The sequence below is a fragment of the Amphimedon queenslandica genome, unplaced genomic scaffold, assembly GCF_000090795.2.
Source record: "Amphimedon queenslandica unplaced genomic scaffold, v1.1 AMPQUscaffold_13521, whole genome shotgun sequence".
Classification (NCBI taxonomy): Eukaryota; Metazoa; Porifera; class Demospongiae; order Haplosclerida; family Niphatidae; genus Amphimedon; species Amphimedon queenslandica.
The window spans coordinates 865166-878847 of record NW_003546243.1 but is presented as its reverse complement, the minus strand read 5'-3'; the positions used below and the strand labels follow the sequence as shown (position 1 = coordinate 878847).

At 37.0% G+C, this 13682-nt stretch overlaps 5 protein-coding genes and 1 long non-coding RNA gene across 6 annotated transcripts in view; 2 read left to right on the top strand and 4 right to left on the bottom strand.

The window, feature by feature from the left end:
• The first annotated feature begins 10 nt into the window (after positions 1-10).
• Positions 11-6107, top strand: LOC100632603 (uncharacterized). Its single transcript, XM_011411122.2, has 10 exons — positions 11-532; positions 1102-1478; positions 1815-2782; positions 2934-3259; positions 3310-3409; positions 4913-5109; positions 5210-5338; positions 5386-5524; positions 5568-5694; positions 5800-6107. The coding sequence occupies exons 1-10, from the start codon at positions 35-37 to the stop codon at positions 5969-5971; spliced, it is 3033 nt and encodes a 1010-aa protein (XP_011409424.2). The 5' UTR covers positions 11-34; the 3' UTR covers positions 5972-6107.
• Positions 3541-4600, bottom strand: LOC100632729 (short-chain collagen C4-like). Its single transcript, XM_019993579.1, has one exon. It carries the CDS (start codon positions 4536-4538, stop codon positions 3747-3749), a length of 792 nt encoding a protein of 263 aa, XP_019849138.1. The 5' UTR covers positions 4539-4600; the 3' UTR covers positions 3541-3746.
• A 104-nt stretch (positions 6108-6211) lies between the features above and the next one.
• On the bottom strand, positions 6212-7273 carry LOC100632901 (uncharacterized). Its single transcript, XR_002184242.1, has 3 exons — positions 7213-7273; positions 7118-7171; positions 6212-6544 (listed from the first exon to the last, which is right to left on the bottom strand). It is a non-coding gene; the product is annotated as an uncharacterized LOC100632901 (long non-coding RNA).
• Positions 7274-7328: 55 nt separating this feature from the next.
• On the top strand, positions 7329-8960 carry LOC105316828 (39S ribosomal protein L38, mitochondrial-like). Its single transcript, XM_011412051.2, has 7 exons — positions 7329-7414; positions 7491-7607; positions 7663-7853; positions 8082-8209; positions 8348-8509; positions 8561-8688; positions 8735-8960. Exons 1-7 carry the CDS (start codon positions 7366-7368, stop codon positions 8887-8889), a joined length of 930 nt encoding a protein of 309 aa, XP_011410353.2. The 5' UTR covers positions 7329-7365; the 3' UTR covers positions 8890-8960.
• Positions 8961-10398: 1438 nt separating this feature from the next.
• LOC109580430 (uncharacterized) lies at positions 10399-12820 on the bottom strand. Its single transcript, XM_019993549.1, has 4 exons — positions 12657-12820; positions 12530-12570; positions 11844-12103; positions 10399-11648 (listed from the first exon to the last, which is right to left on the bottom strand). The coding sequence occupies exons 1-4, from the start codon at positions 12703-12705 to the stop codon at positions 10646-10648; spliced, it is 1353 nt and encodes a 450-aa protein (XP_019849108.1). The 5' UTR covers positions 12706-12820; the 3' UTR covers positions 10399-10645.
• Positions 12821-12971: 151 nt separating this feature from the next.
• Positions 12972-13682, bottom strand: part of LOC100632475 (Bardet-Biedl syndrome 4 protein-like) — a 6462-nt gene continuing 5751 nt past the window's right edge. Inside the window, exons 12-15 of the transcript XR_002184237.1 lie at positions 13577-13646; positions 13398-13530; positions 13116-13320; positions 12972-13063 (exon numbers count right to left, since the gene is read on the bottom strand). The gene's annotated coding sequence lies outside the window, so the exon portion shown is untranslated. The remainder of the gene's footprint in view (positions 13064-13115; positions 13321-13397; positions 13531-13576; positions 13647-13682) is intronic.

Genomic DNA, 13682 nt, shown 5'->3' with positions numbered 1-13682 from the left:
CCACGCCTATTTTATTGTATCCGCCCAAGTGAACATGGCTGCCAATTCCACACTGTTTCTCTTGTCAAAGGAGGAGGAAATGGAATCAACTGAGACTCCTTTTTCTCAAGAGCCGAAAAAGAGGTTTAAAAACGAGGGGAACACGATAGAGGACGTTGCTTACAAGCCTCTCATAGATAAGGAAGAGAGTCCGGCCGGGTGTGATGAAGAGCTGATTAAAGAAGAGAAAGTCTCTTTCATAGTACTAAATGGTGAAAGAGATGTGGCAGGAGAGATGGAGGATAAAGAACTAATGCTAAGGAAATGGCTGGCCAGTTCATCTCCAGCTCCCCTAGTAGAAGATGATGATGAAATAGATGATGAAGTTTCCTGTATGAGTAACGTTAAAATAACCGGGACTTGCTTTTGCAAGATATTTGTTGTCCTTTACCTCCTGGCCTGTCTCCTTGTATCGGCCCTTTATATTGCTATATATGGACCAAATGAGCTTTATCTAATGCCAGAGACACCACCTCCCTATAAGCCATCTAAAGTAAGAGAGTTTAGACTCCTACATGTATGTGTACATTCTGTTAATTTTATAAATATTGCATGTAACTTCTCTAATGCAGCAAGAATTCCTTTATGCTTGCATTACTATAATCATCATACTTGTAAATTCTTTTTTGATTGTGCGTTGAAATTAAAGATTCTTTTTGCTTTCTCATTCGATCAGTGCCAAACTATAGGAGTAGCACCACAAGGTTTATGGCAGCACCTGGTGCTGTGTATTGTATGTGTTAGTCTTAAAATGTCATTCAATATGGTAGACTCTTGTCTTATTGTTATCTATTGATCTATTGAGGCTAAAATTGCAGCTGCTTGCATTATGAGCTAATGTCTCTACTGAAAGTTGGAATTAAGCTTGTCCTCTTCCTTTCCTACTATTCTCTGCTTGTAATTTCTTGGCTGTTGAATTCATGTACAATCTCTGTCACTATTAGTTACTGTGATCTCTGTTGGGAATTTTACATGTAATTATGTAAATTATGTACATACATGTATGCATGTTTTTAGAACCACTTCTCTTTCTCTCTCTGTCTCTATTTTCTCTCCCCATAGCCTACTCTCCACTTACCTCCTGTTCGTTTCTATGACAACCCGTACACAGAATGGATATCACAGAGGTGGGCCTATGACTTTGAGCAGTTTGCCGACTGGCCGAAATTACCGGAACGTGTCGACACAATTCGACAGGTTGTAGGAGGGTATATTGACGGACAGGAAGGAGTCTGGCTTTTGGACTCGACGAGTCTTTACTTTGTGTTAGGATTTGGGAGTTCTTCTCCTGAAAGCGTTCAGTTTTTGAACATGAGTGACAATCTTGATTTAAACATTACTAATAATACGTACCTGACCCTCCTTGATAAGGAGAACTTGTATCTTATATCACCGTATGAGGTTGTCCTGTTGAACTGCAGCCGGTCATCAACTGAAGAGTAAGTCCAAGCATTGTACTCTATGGAATAGTAGTGAATGTGAAGCGAATGTGTACATATTAGTTACTACATGTACATGTATACTTTATAGTATTAGTAAATATGCAGGGATGGTATCAAATTCATTGTGAATGTAAATACAAGTGTAACTAGATGCTTGTGTCAAAAAATTCTGAACCATTTTTTCAGATGTCTATTGCTTTAAAAAGCTTGAAAGTTGAAACTGAATAACTTTTATACTTAGCATAGAAAGCCTCAACATAACGCAATGTTAGTTATATTTTTGTTTTCTAAACCTTGAGTGTTGCTTATTCTTTTCTGTTGTTATTCTTTTAGTTGTGACATATCCCAGTACTGGTCCATTGATTATGTAAACGCTAGCAATACCGTCATAACCTCAACAGTACTGTCAACCAATGACAGGGTACTTTGGATCGGTACCGATGGAGGCCTGTTTGCACTCAATACAACCTCCACCCATTTATCAGAGGACAACGAGACGGCTGTTGTTCCTGTTCTTGATATCGACGAGCCTGTTATTTCACTTGCCTGGAGGGCTGGGTTAGGCGGAGTTCATTATGGGCATGGTTTAGGTAGAGATTATTGTGGGCGTGGTTTCAAAAGCAAGACGTTTTGGTTGAGCCCCTCGTCAAGTTATCAGTGTTTAGACATTAGTTATAATGGAGGGGGCGGAGCCTATAACGGGACTGGCGATGGGTGCGGTTTTGGACTTTTAGTTATCGGCACAAACGAGAAACTTTATTTTTACGATGGTAGTCGAGTCTGGTTTGAGTGGATTTCAAAATGGGAGGATGGGCTTGGGGGTGTGGTTGATGGCCCGCCCACTTCACTAACATTCGTGCCATCAGGGGATTTATATATTGGTAATAACGTTTCACTGAGTAGACTTTTTGTTAATTATACTTTTCAAAGACTCGGACCTCGCGAAGGACTACCATACGGAAACATCCTTACCCTTCATTACCTACCCCTTGCTATTCTAAATCCTCCTCTTCTCCGCCCTCTGATTCTCCCTAGAGTGAAGTCCTGTGGTGGAACACTACTAGTCGGTACTGGTAAAGGGTATAGTCTCTTTGATATGGGTAACTCCCGTTTTGTTGATTATCATTACGGTCCTCGCTGGTTGCCAGGGAAAGGTGTTAGTGGAGCTAGCAGTTTGTACGGAGATGTGTTTGTGATAGTGAGTGATGGAGGGATCGCTGTCCTAAGAGGAGAAGAATGGACGCTGGAGAGGAAAGCAGGACATTATCAAGACATGTTGTCAAGACACACTAGAGAACCAGGTAAGGAAGATGAAGACTTAAACCATTTGAAAACAGAGCCGCCATTTTATGCTGCTTACATTGTATGTGCATACTCAAAATTAACGTCACATGGCCACTAATTTATCAAAATCAAAAAATTAAATTTTTACATTGTTCATATTATTTTTAGGTCTTACTGCTGATTGTCCTCTTGATAATTATACTGTTATCACATGTGAACCAGTGCCAACTGATAATGATGGACTATGGACCTCTTGGTCAGTGGCAGCTGAAGCACTCCGCTACAAAGCGACTGGTATAGAGGAGGCAAAGAGAAACGCCTGGTCACTCTACACGGGAATGAAGTTCCTAATAGAAGTGACTGGTGTTTCAGGTTTACCAGCTCGCTCTGTTGTTAGAGAAGATGACAATGACACTGGTAGCATTGGGGATGATTGGCATGCATCAGTTACTAATCCTGGCTGGCTTTGGAAGGGAGACACAAGCTCTGACGAGGTATTATTTTCTTTATTTTAAAGTGCCATTATTTTTTCTTATTTTCATAGATTGCCGGTCATATATTCGCATATACTTTAGTGTATGATTTGGTTGCTGAAACTCTTAATGAGAGGATGAATGTAGCTTCAACACTGGACAGTATTATCAGTAAGTCATGCATACATGTGGCAACATTATTCCTATACTTAGATGTAATTACTTATTTCCTTTATTAGTATTATTGGTGCATGTATTGTACATGTGCATTGTGCTCTATAATAATTATTTTCCTTGTGCACTTAGCTTGCCTGCAGTGAATAGCTGCATCAATTTTATTGCTAAAATTTAAATTCACTGTAAAGGAAATCACAAAAAATTCACTAACTAATACAGAATACAGTTAAGCAGCATAGAATGTTCTACTAGTTCAAACTACCTAACCAAAAAAACTAAGTAGCTACAATGTATGTTTGAAATTGTTTCAAGTAGATAATAAACCTCTTAGTTACTTGGTGCACACAACACAAGTAATAGCTCTTTTGTTAACATAAGGTGGACAAGGTAGACCAGTACAGGTTGTACGGATAAAGTAGAAATGAGCAGACAAAGTAGCAGTCTCACTTCCATCAATAGATTCGGGACTTTCGTCAACACACTCATAGACTTTATTATTCTTGAAAGAATAATGTTCAGCCATCAGATATCCTTTATATTCTATAGTCCATGATGAAGGACAGCTGGTTCTAGCAGGAATCATTAGTTTAGTGCTCCTGCTGGATGCATAGCATACTGCACAAGGAGCATTGTGTTGATTCTTTCCTGGAAATATACCATTAGCACTTTCATATTCTGTACCATACATTAGAGAATAATCAGGAGGCTCATGTGTACTATTATATTGAGGATCCTTTGGTAAACAGACGTAGTTAGCTCCTCCTCCTGAATTTTCATAGTAACCACCTCCAGTTATTCCCTCATACAGTAGTTCAGCTCCAGTAGGACAGGACTTCTTTCCCCAACGAGTGTACACTACTCCACCACTGTTAGGACCAGCTGGTCCTGCAGGTCCAGTATCACCTTTCTCTCCTTTCTCTCCCTTATCTCCTCTTTCTCCCTTATCTCCTCTCTCTCCTTTCACTCCATCTCTTCCATCACGACCATCTCTACCACGCAACACTTCAACATAGGCTTGTTTATAGTTGCAGGACAGTCCAGTGTTGGTGTTATTCTTTAATGGTATAGCTGCAGCTAGTGTCAGTATTGAGAGCAACACTGAACACACAACTAGTAACCTCATTGGAAGAGAAAGAGACTAAGAGAGAGAGACTGAGAGATTGAAGACTGCTATTTCTCAACTCTGCTAGTCTTTATATACTGATTTGGTTTTTAAAAGTTATATTATAGTTAGTAACAGGTTAAACCAGTCATACAAACCTGTTGAACCTGTTAATGAACAATATGCTGTTGTTTGAGTGTCTGACTTTGTGTCTCTTGTAAGGTAATTCTTTTAAAAGAGTGTAATAATACAAGAGTTTTATTAAATTATTCAAGAATAATTATTTTAGAATACTATGGTGTAGAAAACGGTAGTATAGTATAAATAACCTTTTGTAACTGTTTAAACAAGAGTTTTGTGTGATTAAATTAAACCTTAAATTATTTTTTTTGTAGGTTACATAAAGTCAAATAACTACACACTAGTTGATGTCACTAATCGTACCACTAGATGGGGTGTGTGGTCACCAGATCAACTCAATTACAATCAGTCATGGGCCGATGAGCGTGGACTGAACTCACTTGAGATATTAAGTGGATTAATGTCTGCCTATAGAATGACTATGAAAAAAGACTACATAGAAGCATGGCAGGTAAACTTTACCATGCAGTAATCCTTTGATGTTGCACTTAGTTTCTTATAGATTCATGAATGTGTGTGTGTGTGTTGCTATCATTATATTTTATTTTTAGGAGCTGGTTGATACTCATGGTTACGGTCTTAATATGATCAACCAAAAGATAACGTTCCCTAGAGATTTCAATTTCTCAGACGATGAGCTAGCTTTCATGCAATATTTTGTATATTTCTATACGTTAAAAGTGAGTGGAGAGGATGAGTACTTGTCTTATTATTATGTTGTTTGTAGAAGCTGAGCCACCAGCAAGATAAAGAGTTTCCACTAGAAGATGCATTGAGTTTGGGTCAGCTGAGCTTAAAGCAAGCCTGGGACTCTGTAAAGAGAGAAAAGAGTTCGGCTTGGACTGGCATATACTCATTCGCTACAGGTACAGACACATTGATATTCATCTATTGCTTCCTTTTCTTTAGGTCAGAATAATACCGAGTTAATAGAGAAACTAGTTTGGAGTTTACGTGAATGGCCACTTGATCTTGTTCAATGGCCCACGACTAATTCTCATCGTCTTGACATTCATTTGGATCCTGAACAGGACAGGTAATTATTATAGCTAGCTAAAATTGAGTAGCTATTTCTATTAAGAGCATCGATGTTATAGCTAACTTCTAAAACTTCACTTTTTCTCTTGCTCTTCAATTCCAGGTACTATCGTAGTGGTATTCAGTCAGTTAGAGTATTACCTCCTAATGAACGAACTCAGCTTCGTTGGAATTCTAATCCCTTTCAACTTGATTCTGAAGGATCAAGCAATGAAATGGATCCTGCCCCTTGGCTATTACCGTACTGGCTAGCTCGTTGGACTAAACTATTATAATTATTTTGATTTGATTTCATTTAGTTCATTTATCACTTTCCTTTGTTCTTTTTTCTTTCTTTCTGTTCTCTCCTCAGTATCATCTTTTTAACAACTTACTTCCAACTTATTAATAGAAGGATTAATCTAGCTATAATTGTTTTGCAAATGCAAAATGCTGCATGGTAAACATCCTGCAATCAAGTGCATCAATTAAAGTAGCAAGATCATCAGTGCCAACATAACAATAGCTCTTCATTGCTTTATAAACTGAGGTTGAGGGTAACTCAATACAAAAACTATCAATCAGATTATCAAAATGTGCATAAGCATGCATCAAGACTTTGATAACTAAACAGTTTTAAAAAATTATAATCATTTCCACAGACAGTGTAACTAATACACAGTTACAAAACAATTAATAACAGGTGATAATTATGAAATAGCATCAATACAGTAAACTGTTGCTTAAGGTTTGTTTGGTCCACCACGTCCCTCTATACTGTCATTATTACTGCTGCTGCTGTTGGTACCCTTTTCAAATGAAGATACAAACTTGGACAGACGATCAAACAGGTCACTCATTAGTGGGAGCTGCAGTCAAAGAAGAGCATGCATTGTTTAAAGGTGGTTCAAAATTATCCCAAAGTCCCTGTACTATGGTATACTAAATTTTACCAAAAATGAAAAAGAAAAAATTCTCCATTTTTATAATTTTTTTTTATGCAGGTACATGTTCTTAAATTGCATAGAAAGTTTAAACTGATTCCAATCAAATCTAGATTTTTTACAAATTTTTAAAGTTGCCCCAAAATTAAGTTAACGTCCCTGTACTATAGTACAGGGGTTTGGCTAAATTTTGCCAAAAATGAAAAGGAGATACTTCCCCATTTTAATAATTTTTCCTGATACATACACATGTTTATATTTTGTGTAGAAAGTTTGAGCTGATTCCAATAAAATCTGGATTTTTTACAAAGTTTTAAAGTTGCTCCAAAATTAGTCATATGTGGCCCCAGGCCAAAATTTATCAAAACTATTTAGGAGAGAATTTTCTATTTTATACATGTTTTGAGCATAGATATCTATGTTCTGAGCATGTTTTGTATCAAAACCCTGGTGATAATATGTTATTATTCCAATTGAGTCCTCAGTTGTTAGCTTTACCTGATAGTTTTGTGCCAGATAAACACCAGAAATGCCCCCTAAGCCCAAACCAGCCTAAATGAAGTAATAATTTTATTAGAACATCATCAGCTTACAATCCAATGAATCAATCCTGGCTTCACCATATTGACTACTCAGACTAGGTGTGGCCTTCATGAAAGCCACACATCTCTCAGATCATCTCACGTGTAACTTGCTGTCCAAACTGTTGTATAAAACGAGGTATAAAGCAAATTAGCAAAGCTTTCATGCCACGTTTGACAAAGTGCTTATTTCTACCTCGTAATGCTTCAGATTGTAAGGAATTTTTGTATTCTTTTTCTTGTTTGTTATTATTTTCAGTCTTTAATTTTATAATTTTTTTCTAACCTAGTTGCTAACAGTTTCTTGATGCGTGGAACGTCAAAGAAAGAAAGACTTAAAAGAAAGGAAGTCCTTAACAGGAATCGGTCCGATCCTAAACTAGAACGAGCTTCAAGGAGAATGAAATGTTAGTAACGCTGATAATTGTGGTGGGTGTGGTTTTACTAGGCTCCACCCACTAGTACGTGTTCCATTACCTACAGTAAAAGAGGACTGGAAAGAAGAGCATGGGCTGGTACACCTACAGAGGACGGGACACCATTTTAATATTTTTAGTGACGTGTACAAGCAAATGTTTCATCCCCTTGGATTCATGGGTGTGGCTTACGAAACAAACCAGATAAGACATGGAAACATTGTTCATCCAGAAAAAGTAAAATCTGCAGAAATACCATTATTTTTTGAAAATTGGCTCCGAAATAATCCTCAATTTTTTATTACATTTTTAATATTCTTAAAACTTCTTATGCTATGTAGAAGACTAGAAGTTAAGTTTGAGCTGATTTAAGCAACAAATTTTAAAGTTATGAATATGAACATTGTTTACCTAATAATGATCAGTGAATAGTGTAATCAGTGAATAGTGTATTCTTGTACATAGACACTAAATGAGCCAGTGGTTAGTCTTCCTTCATCCTCCGTTGAAAGAAATGGCTACTGGACACTAGTTATGAGTAATCCTGATGGACACCTGACTGATAGCAACTTTGAATTGCTTCACTGGATGATGTGAGGAAGGAAAGAGAGAGAGAGAGAATAAGGAATAGTACATGTACAGTCATACATTAGGACAATAATAACCTTTAGCTAAACATACATTCATTGCAAAATAAGCACATCAGCATTTGTTAATTTTATTTTCTGTAGTGGGAATATTCCAGCTGGAGAGGGCATACAATCAGGTGATACTCTAACTCCATACCTTCCTCCAATACCACCACAAGGGACTGGAGTCCATAGAATTATATTCTCGCTCTTCCAACATAAAGAAACTCTATCTTTTGAGTCTTTAAAAAGGACAGGATCCTGGCAAGTCAAGCGATATTTATGTGCGACGATGTTCTCTCTTTGTTTTATTAGGTTGGATGAGAGGAGTTTCAGCACCCATCAGTTGTTATCATCTCATCCTACTCTCTCTCCATTCACTTTTTGTTTCTTTCAGACAATCTGGGATCAATCTGTTCAAAAAACTTATCACAATACACTAGGTATGAGACATGTAATGTCAATTTCTCCTTTCTCTCTCTCTTTTAGGTATGGCAGAGCCTGTGTATGGAGTAGAGAAGACAGACACTCCTCGTCAATCGAAAATGAAGTTAGTAAAGGAGACGCGGTCTCAGTATTACAGGGATCTAATTGCTACCTGTCAAACCCAACCACCACAGGCACTACAACAACAACAACAATAGTTATTGTTATTATTAGTATTAATAATAATAATAAATTAAATAATATAAGAAATGATTTATCTTTAATTGTATGTGTATGAGTCTGATGGTTGCCTCTCGTTCGTCTCACTGGACAGTGTTGTTGTTGTTCCACCCATTCTAGCAGGATCCTCATTCCTTACAGAAGTACCGGTACTTTGAAGAGCCACTGTGACACCTGGAGGCATTGGCATAGTGCTACAGACCATATTTTTGGTGAGAGAATGAGTTGTTTCTGCTTCTTCGCTCTTCGACAAAGATGAGTCCGCCCTTTCCTTTTGGTCTCCATTTTCAGCAGACTGGAAACTCGAATAACTATCTTCCTTGCCAGAGAAACTAGGGCAGCAGGAGAAACAAGCTAAAGCTTGTCTAAAACAACCAATGCAATGGTTTTTGCAACCTGTTAAACTGGATGCCATTAAAGCCAGTGAGGGAAATTTCTGCACTGCAAATGTGATGTCACTCTATAAGTTTATACTAGTATCAGTAGTATGATTTTACTAGGATTATATTACGGATGTAGATCTAAACTATAATAATATTAACCAGGCTACAGTACTTAATGAAGGCAATTGTCCTTATGTATTGCACCTTTATTCATTAAAATTTTTTTTTGGAAATGAAAATCATTTACTAATATAGAGTGACCAGGTTGTTGTCTTTTAGTGTCATTACTTCTCTGCCTATTAAAAAAGAAAGAATAATATTATGCACACGTTTTCTTCTAACTTGTTTCAGTTTTGTTTTAATTTGAACAGTGACCTTCTTTCCATCAGACTGCCTCACAATTTTACTATGCACCCATGCTCTCTCCATCTTCCTCCCCCCTCTCTCATCAATCTTTCCTTTCTTCTCTTCTTTCTTCACAGGTATCGGTACCTTGCCACGAGTCTCACCAATCTGGAGCAAAGCACCCAATTTAAAACTAACCTCTTGAAACTAACAAAAGTACAATACTAAAATAGAATCAATATTTGATCAGAATCAGCATTGATCAGAGATCACTGTACACCAGGGTCAGGGTCTTCCTCTTCTAGTGATCTTGATCTTGATTGATATTTGCGATACTAAATCTATTTGTGATGATAATAGTAATCATTGATAATTTTAGTTTTTAAAATCTTTGCATTTAAAATCCACACACTTGCAGCATAGTCTGACCACTTGCAGCAGGGCCGTTGGATACCAATCATTTTATTAAGGGCTCTGCCCTAGCCATCATAAAGGTTATTTAAAATAGTTGGACGACCTGCCCATACAGGTAGATGCAGTTCATCACTAAGAGCTTTGCCTAAAATAATAATAGTTGTAGTATCAGAGATGTTGCTAATCAAGTCAACTTTCATCAGTTACATGTATCTAACTATCTATGCTTGAGCATTGGCATGACCTCCGTAAATAAACACGCATACACAGGATACATTACCAAAGGCTGTCTAATAATAATTATTCACAACATAAAATCATAGATGCATCTTTGATAAAATACACTTATTAGTCGATGATTAAATCATTATCATGAAAATGATTAGAAAGAAGAATAAAATGGACAGACAAAGACAGATAACAATAATGATAATAATTATAGTTGAACTTGATTGTATTATTACTCCAACAACAATAATAATAAAAAGGAAGAGTGAAATAGAGAGGTAACAATAGTGATAATTATGGTTTAACTTGATTATATACAATAATATTAATAATAACACCGAGGTAACTGTTACTCAAGTAAAGATTACAGTTGACTTTCCTTCTCTATTATTGCACTGACCCGTGCAATCTGGTCTCCAATACGCTGTGTGCCTTTATATTCAAATAGCTGCGAAACATTCTTCTTAAAATCTAAAACTAACTTCATTAATGAAGCACAGTCATCTATATAGCAGCACTGTAGTCCATAAATAGTAATTTTATGGAACTTTTTATCTTCTACGATGGCATTAGTTACGAGAAATCCCACAACTGCAACCATATTTGCGAGTGCCTGAGCCTTTTGCTTTTTACTATATTCCTCTTCTTCAACACCCTCCTGCTCCTCTTCTGATGATATGGAAATCTGCTCAGGGTCCTCATCCTCTTCTGGTTGGGTTGATACAGACACTGCAGAAAAGCTATTTGATTTGGGCAAAAGACAAAAGTCAGGCCGAGATGATTGGTGCAGTGTCACAGGTAGTTCTGTCAAACACTCATTGTCCTTAATGAGAAACTTGTTTCCATAGTGTATCTTCAGCCAACGTCCAAAGTATGCATCCTTGCTGACTTTCAGACCTTTCACTGCTAATGTGTCAAAGTGGACATCTGTGCGCATAGTTTGAATAAAAACATCCTTGATGGCTTTTTCTGTCTTTAAGGAAGTACGTAGGACAAACAGTTGTGGTATAACATCCACTAAAATGCTGGTCACCAATTCTTTATTGTCACAATCTGCAAGGAACGATTTCGGCGGAACAAATTCTGGGCAGTATGTAACTTCTATATTCGGTGCTGCAGTTTTTATTGGGAAAAGTTCTTGAAAATGAGATGAACGAGCATTTGTTGCAGCTATAACTTTATTGAAAAAATATATATATTTACCAGTGGCTAGTATATTATACTCGCCACTGGCATCACGACTTTTCGTAGTAACCGGTGTTAGTAACGGTGGCAAGATACTTGGTGAAATTTTGGCTCCCATATTTTCGTTAACAACAGATATTTCCAATATGGTTGGATAAAACAAATCCACAAGACAAAAAGACCTATTAAAATTTAAGTATTTAACTTACATTAGGCAATTCATAGTATTCCAAAGGCAGAACTGATAATAACAACTATAAAAATAACAATTCAAAAGGCCTTAGCAAGCACTCCCCATGCCCTTTTATACAGCAAAACACAGGCACAAGCAGAAACTCCCCAAACATAATGAAACTTAATGAGCTATGTATACTTACAACTTGCAAGATTCCTCAACATTGAATCCAAAACTGTCATGAAAATGTGTCAGCTCTTTCATTCTAGATTCCCATTCTTCTTTGTACTTTTTCAAATCCTTTATAATATCTGAGACAAGCTTTAATACTGATTCATCTGATTCGGACTTGGCTTGGGATATCTCAGCAAATAATACATTTCGTCTGTCTTTCTGTTCTTGGATGCTCTCCTCAAGACTTTTTATACTTGCAATAAGCTTTTTCATCTTTAGAAAGTCAAACTGATGGTAAAAAGAGAATGTGAAAGCATACTAAATACCAGTACCCAACACAGAGGAACTGACATGCATTAGGCTATTACTCGTTACGATGCAATGTGACACACAATTATTGTTGAAGTGGGTATAAAATGCATAAATACATCATGTGAGGAATTCTCAGGTCAACTAGAATATATGCCACCAGAAACCACACCCTCTCGTCGATCTTAGTAGAGCGCCTGCCTGGCTAAGGGGTTGGGGTTTAGTGTTTATTTTTTACTTCCGGTGGCAGATGTCCTAGTTGATCCGAATTCTCCCTCACAGTCACAGTAAACATAAAAGTTTTGACCGTCATTAATTTTCTGTCAAGCTAGGTCAAAAATTAAAAATTTTTAACTCGAGTGTAGTCATCATGCATGTTGCTAGAGCCCTTCTATTTTAAGTTACCTGGTCATGTTCATTTGTACTTTGACTTATAGGTGTATTGCCTACATAATTTAAAAGTATGATAATGATTCAGTGGCAGTGGGAACTGTTATATATAAATGCAGGGCATGTTAATTTTTGACAATACCTATTAAATGTGGTCTTTTACAATTAGGCTCCTCAATCAGATCTGCCATACTAACAACAGTTAATCAGTAGCACACTATAGACTCTTGAGTACAGCAAACTTAGCAAGGCAGCAGGAAGAGATCCTCAAAAGCACTGTGCTATGTGACAAGCACTGGGCCATGTGACTGTGACATCACTAGCAAATTCGTGCATGCACGTGCTAACTTATTAATGGGTGGAGTACACTGAGTCATGTTTCTTACAAGATCAAAAGTTCAAAACCACAACTTTTTTTGAATGTTGCTAAACTAGCTATATGCATCGCATCACATAATTATCGTTCCTTATTTTACTGAATTTCAAATAAATGTTATAACTAAAATAGAGTGACCAGGTTGTCGTCTTTTAATGTCATTACTTCTCTGCCTATTAAAAAAGAAAGAATAATATTATGTCAATGTGCACATTTTCTTCTAACTTGTTTCAGTTTTGTTTTAACTTGAACAGTGACCTTCTTTCCATCAGACTGCCTCACAATTTTACTATACACTCTCTCTCCATCTTCCTCCTCCTCGTCATTCTTTCCTTTCTCCTCTTCTTTCTTCACAGGTATTGGTACCTTGCCACTAGTCTCACCAATCTGGAGCAAGGCACCGGCCCAGTTTAAAACTAACCTCTTGAACCTAACAAAAGTACAATATCAAAATAGAATCAATATTTGATCAAAATCAGAATCAGCATTGATCAGAGATCACTGTACCTCGGGATCAGGGTCTTCCTCTTCTAGTGATCTTGATCTTGATTGATATTTGCGATACTGTACAGCAGACCCTTTAACATCACCATTATTGTACAGAGCAATAGCATAATTGAGATGTAAGAGTGGTTCATCCCTATACACAAGATAAAGAGTCACAGATACAATATAAAGCATTTTACCGTTTGAGTAGAACTGCTTGCCCGTAAGCTCTCAAAGCATTCTCAGAATCATCTAAATGAGCTAAAGCAACTGCAATAGAGATAGATATAATCAGGATATTACCAG

Bases quoted from the DNA above. Each gene is read 5' to 3' on its own strand.
- LOC105316828 (XM_011412051.2), top strand. From the start codon at position 7,366: ATGCCACGTTTGACAAAGTGCTTATTTCTACCTCGTAATGCTTCAGAT. The intron at 8,210-8,347 runs GTGAGGAAGGAA...TATTTTCTGTAG, and splicing joins GAATTGCTTCACTGGATGAT to TGGGAATATTCCAGCTGGAG. The intron at 8,510-8,560 runs GCAAGTCAAGCG...TTGTTTTATTAG, and splicing joins TTAAAAAGGACAGGATCCTG to GTTGGATGAGAGGAGTTTCA.
- LOC100632603 (XM_011411122.2), top strand. From the start codon at position 35: ATGGCTGCCAATTCCACACTGTTTCTCTTGTCAAAGGAGGAGGAAATG. The intron at 2,783-2,933 runs GTAAGGAAGATG...TATTATTTTTAG, and splicing joins AAGACACACTAGAGAACCAG to GTCTTACTGCTGATTGTCCT. The intron at 5,339-5,385 runs GTGAGTGGAGAG...TGTTGTTTGTAG, and splicing joins TATATTTCTATACGTTAAAA to AAGCTGAGCCACCAGCAAGA.
- LOC109580430 (XM_019993549.1), bottom strand. From the start codon at position 12,705: ATGGCAGATCTGATTGAGGAGCCTAATTGTAAAAGACCACATTTAATA. The intron at 12,571-12,656 runs GTATTGTCAAAA...TAAATTATGTAG, and splicing joins TAAAAGACCACATTTAATAG to GCAATACACCTATAAGTCAA. The intron at 11,649-11,843 runs GTAAGTATACAT...AAATTTTAATAG, and splicing joins GTTGAGGAATCTTGCAAGTT to GTCTTTTTGTCTTGTGGATT.
- LOC100632729 (XM_019993579.1), bottom strand. From the start codon at position 4,538: ATGAGGTTACTAGTTGTGTGTTCAGTGTTGCTCTCAATACTGACACTA.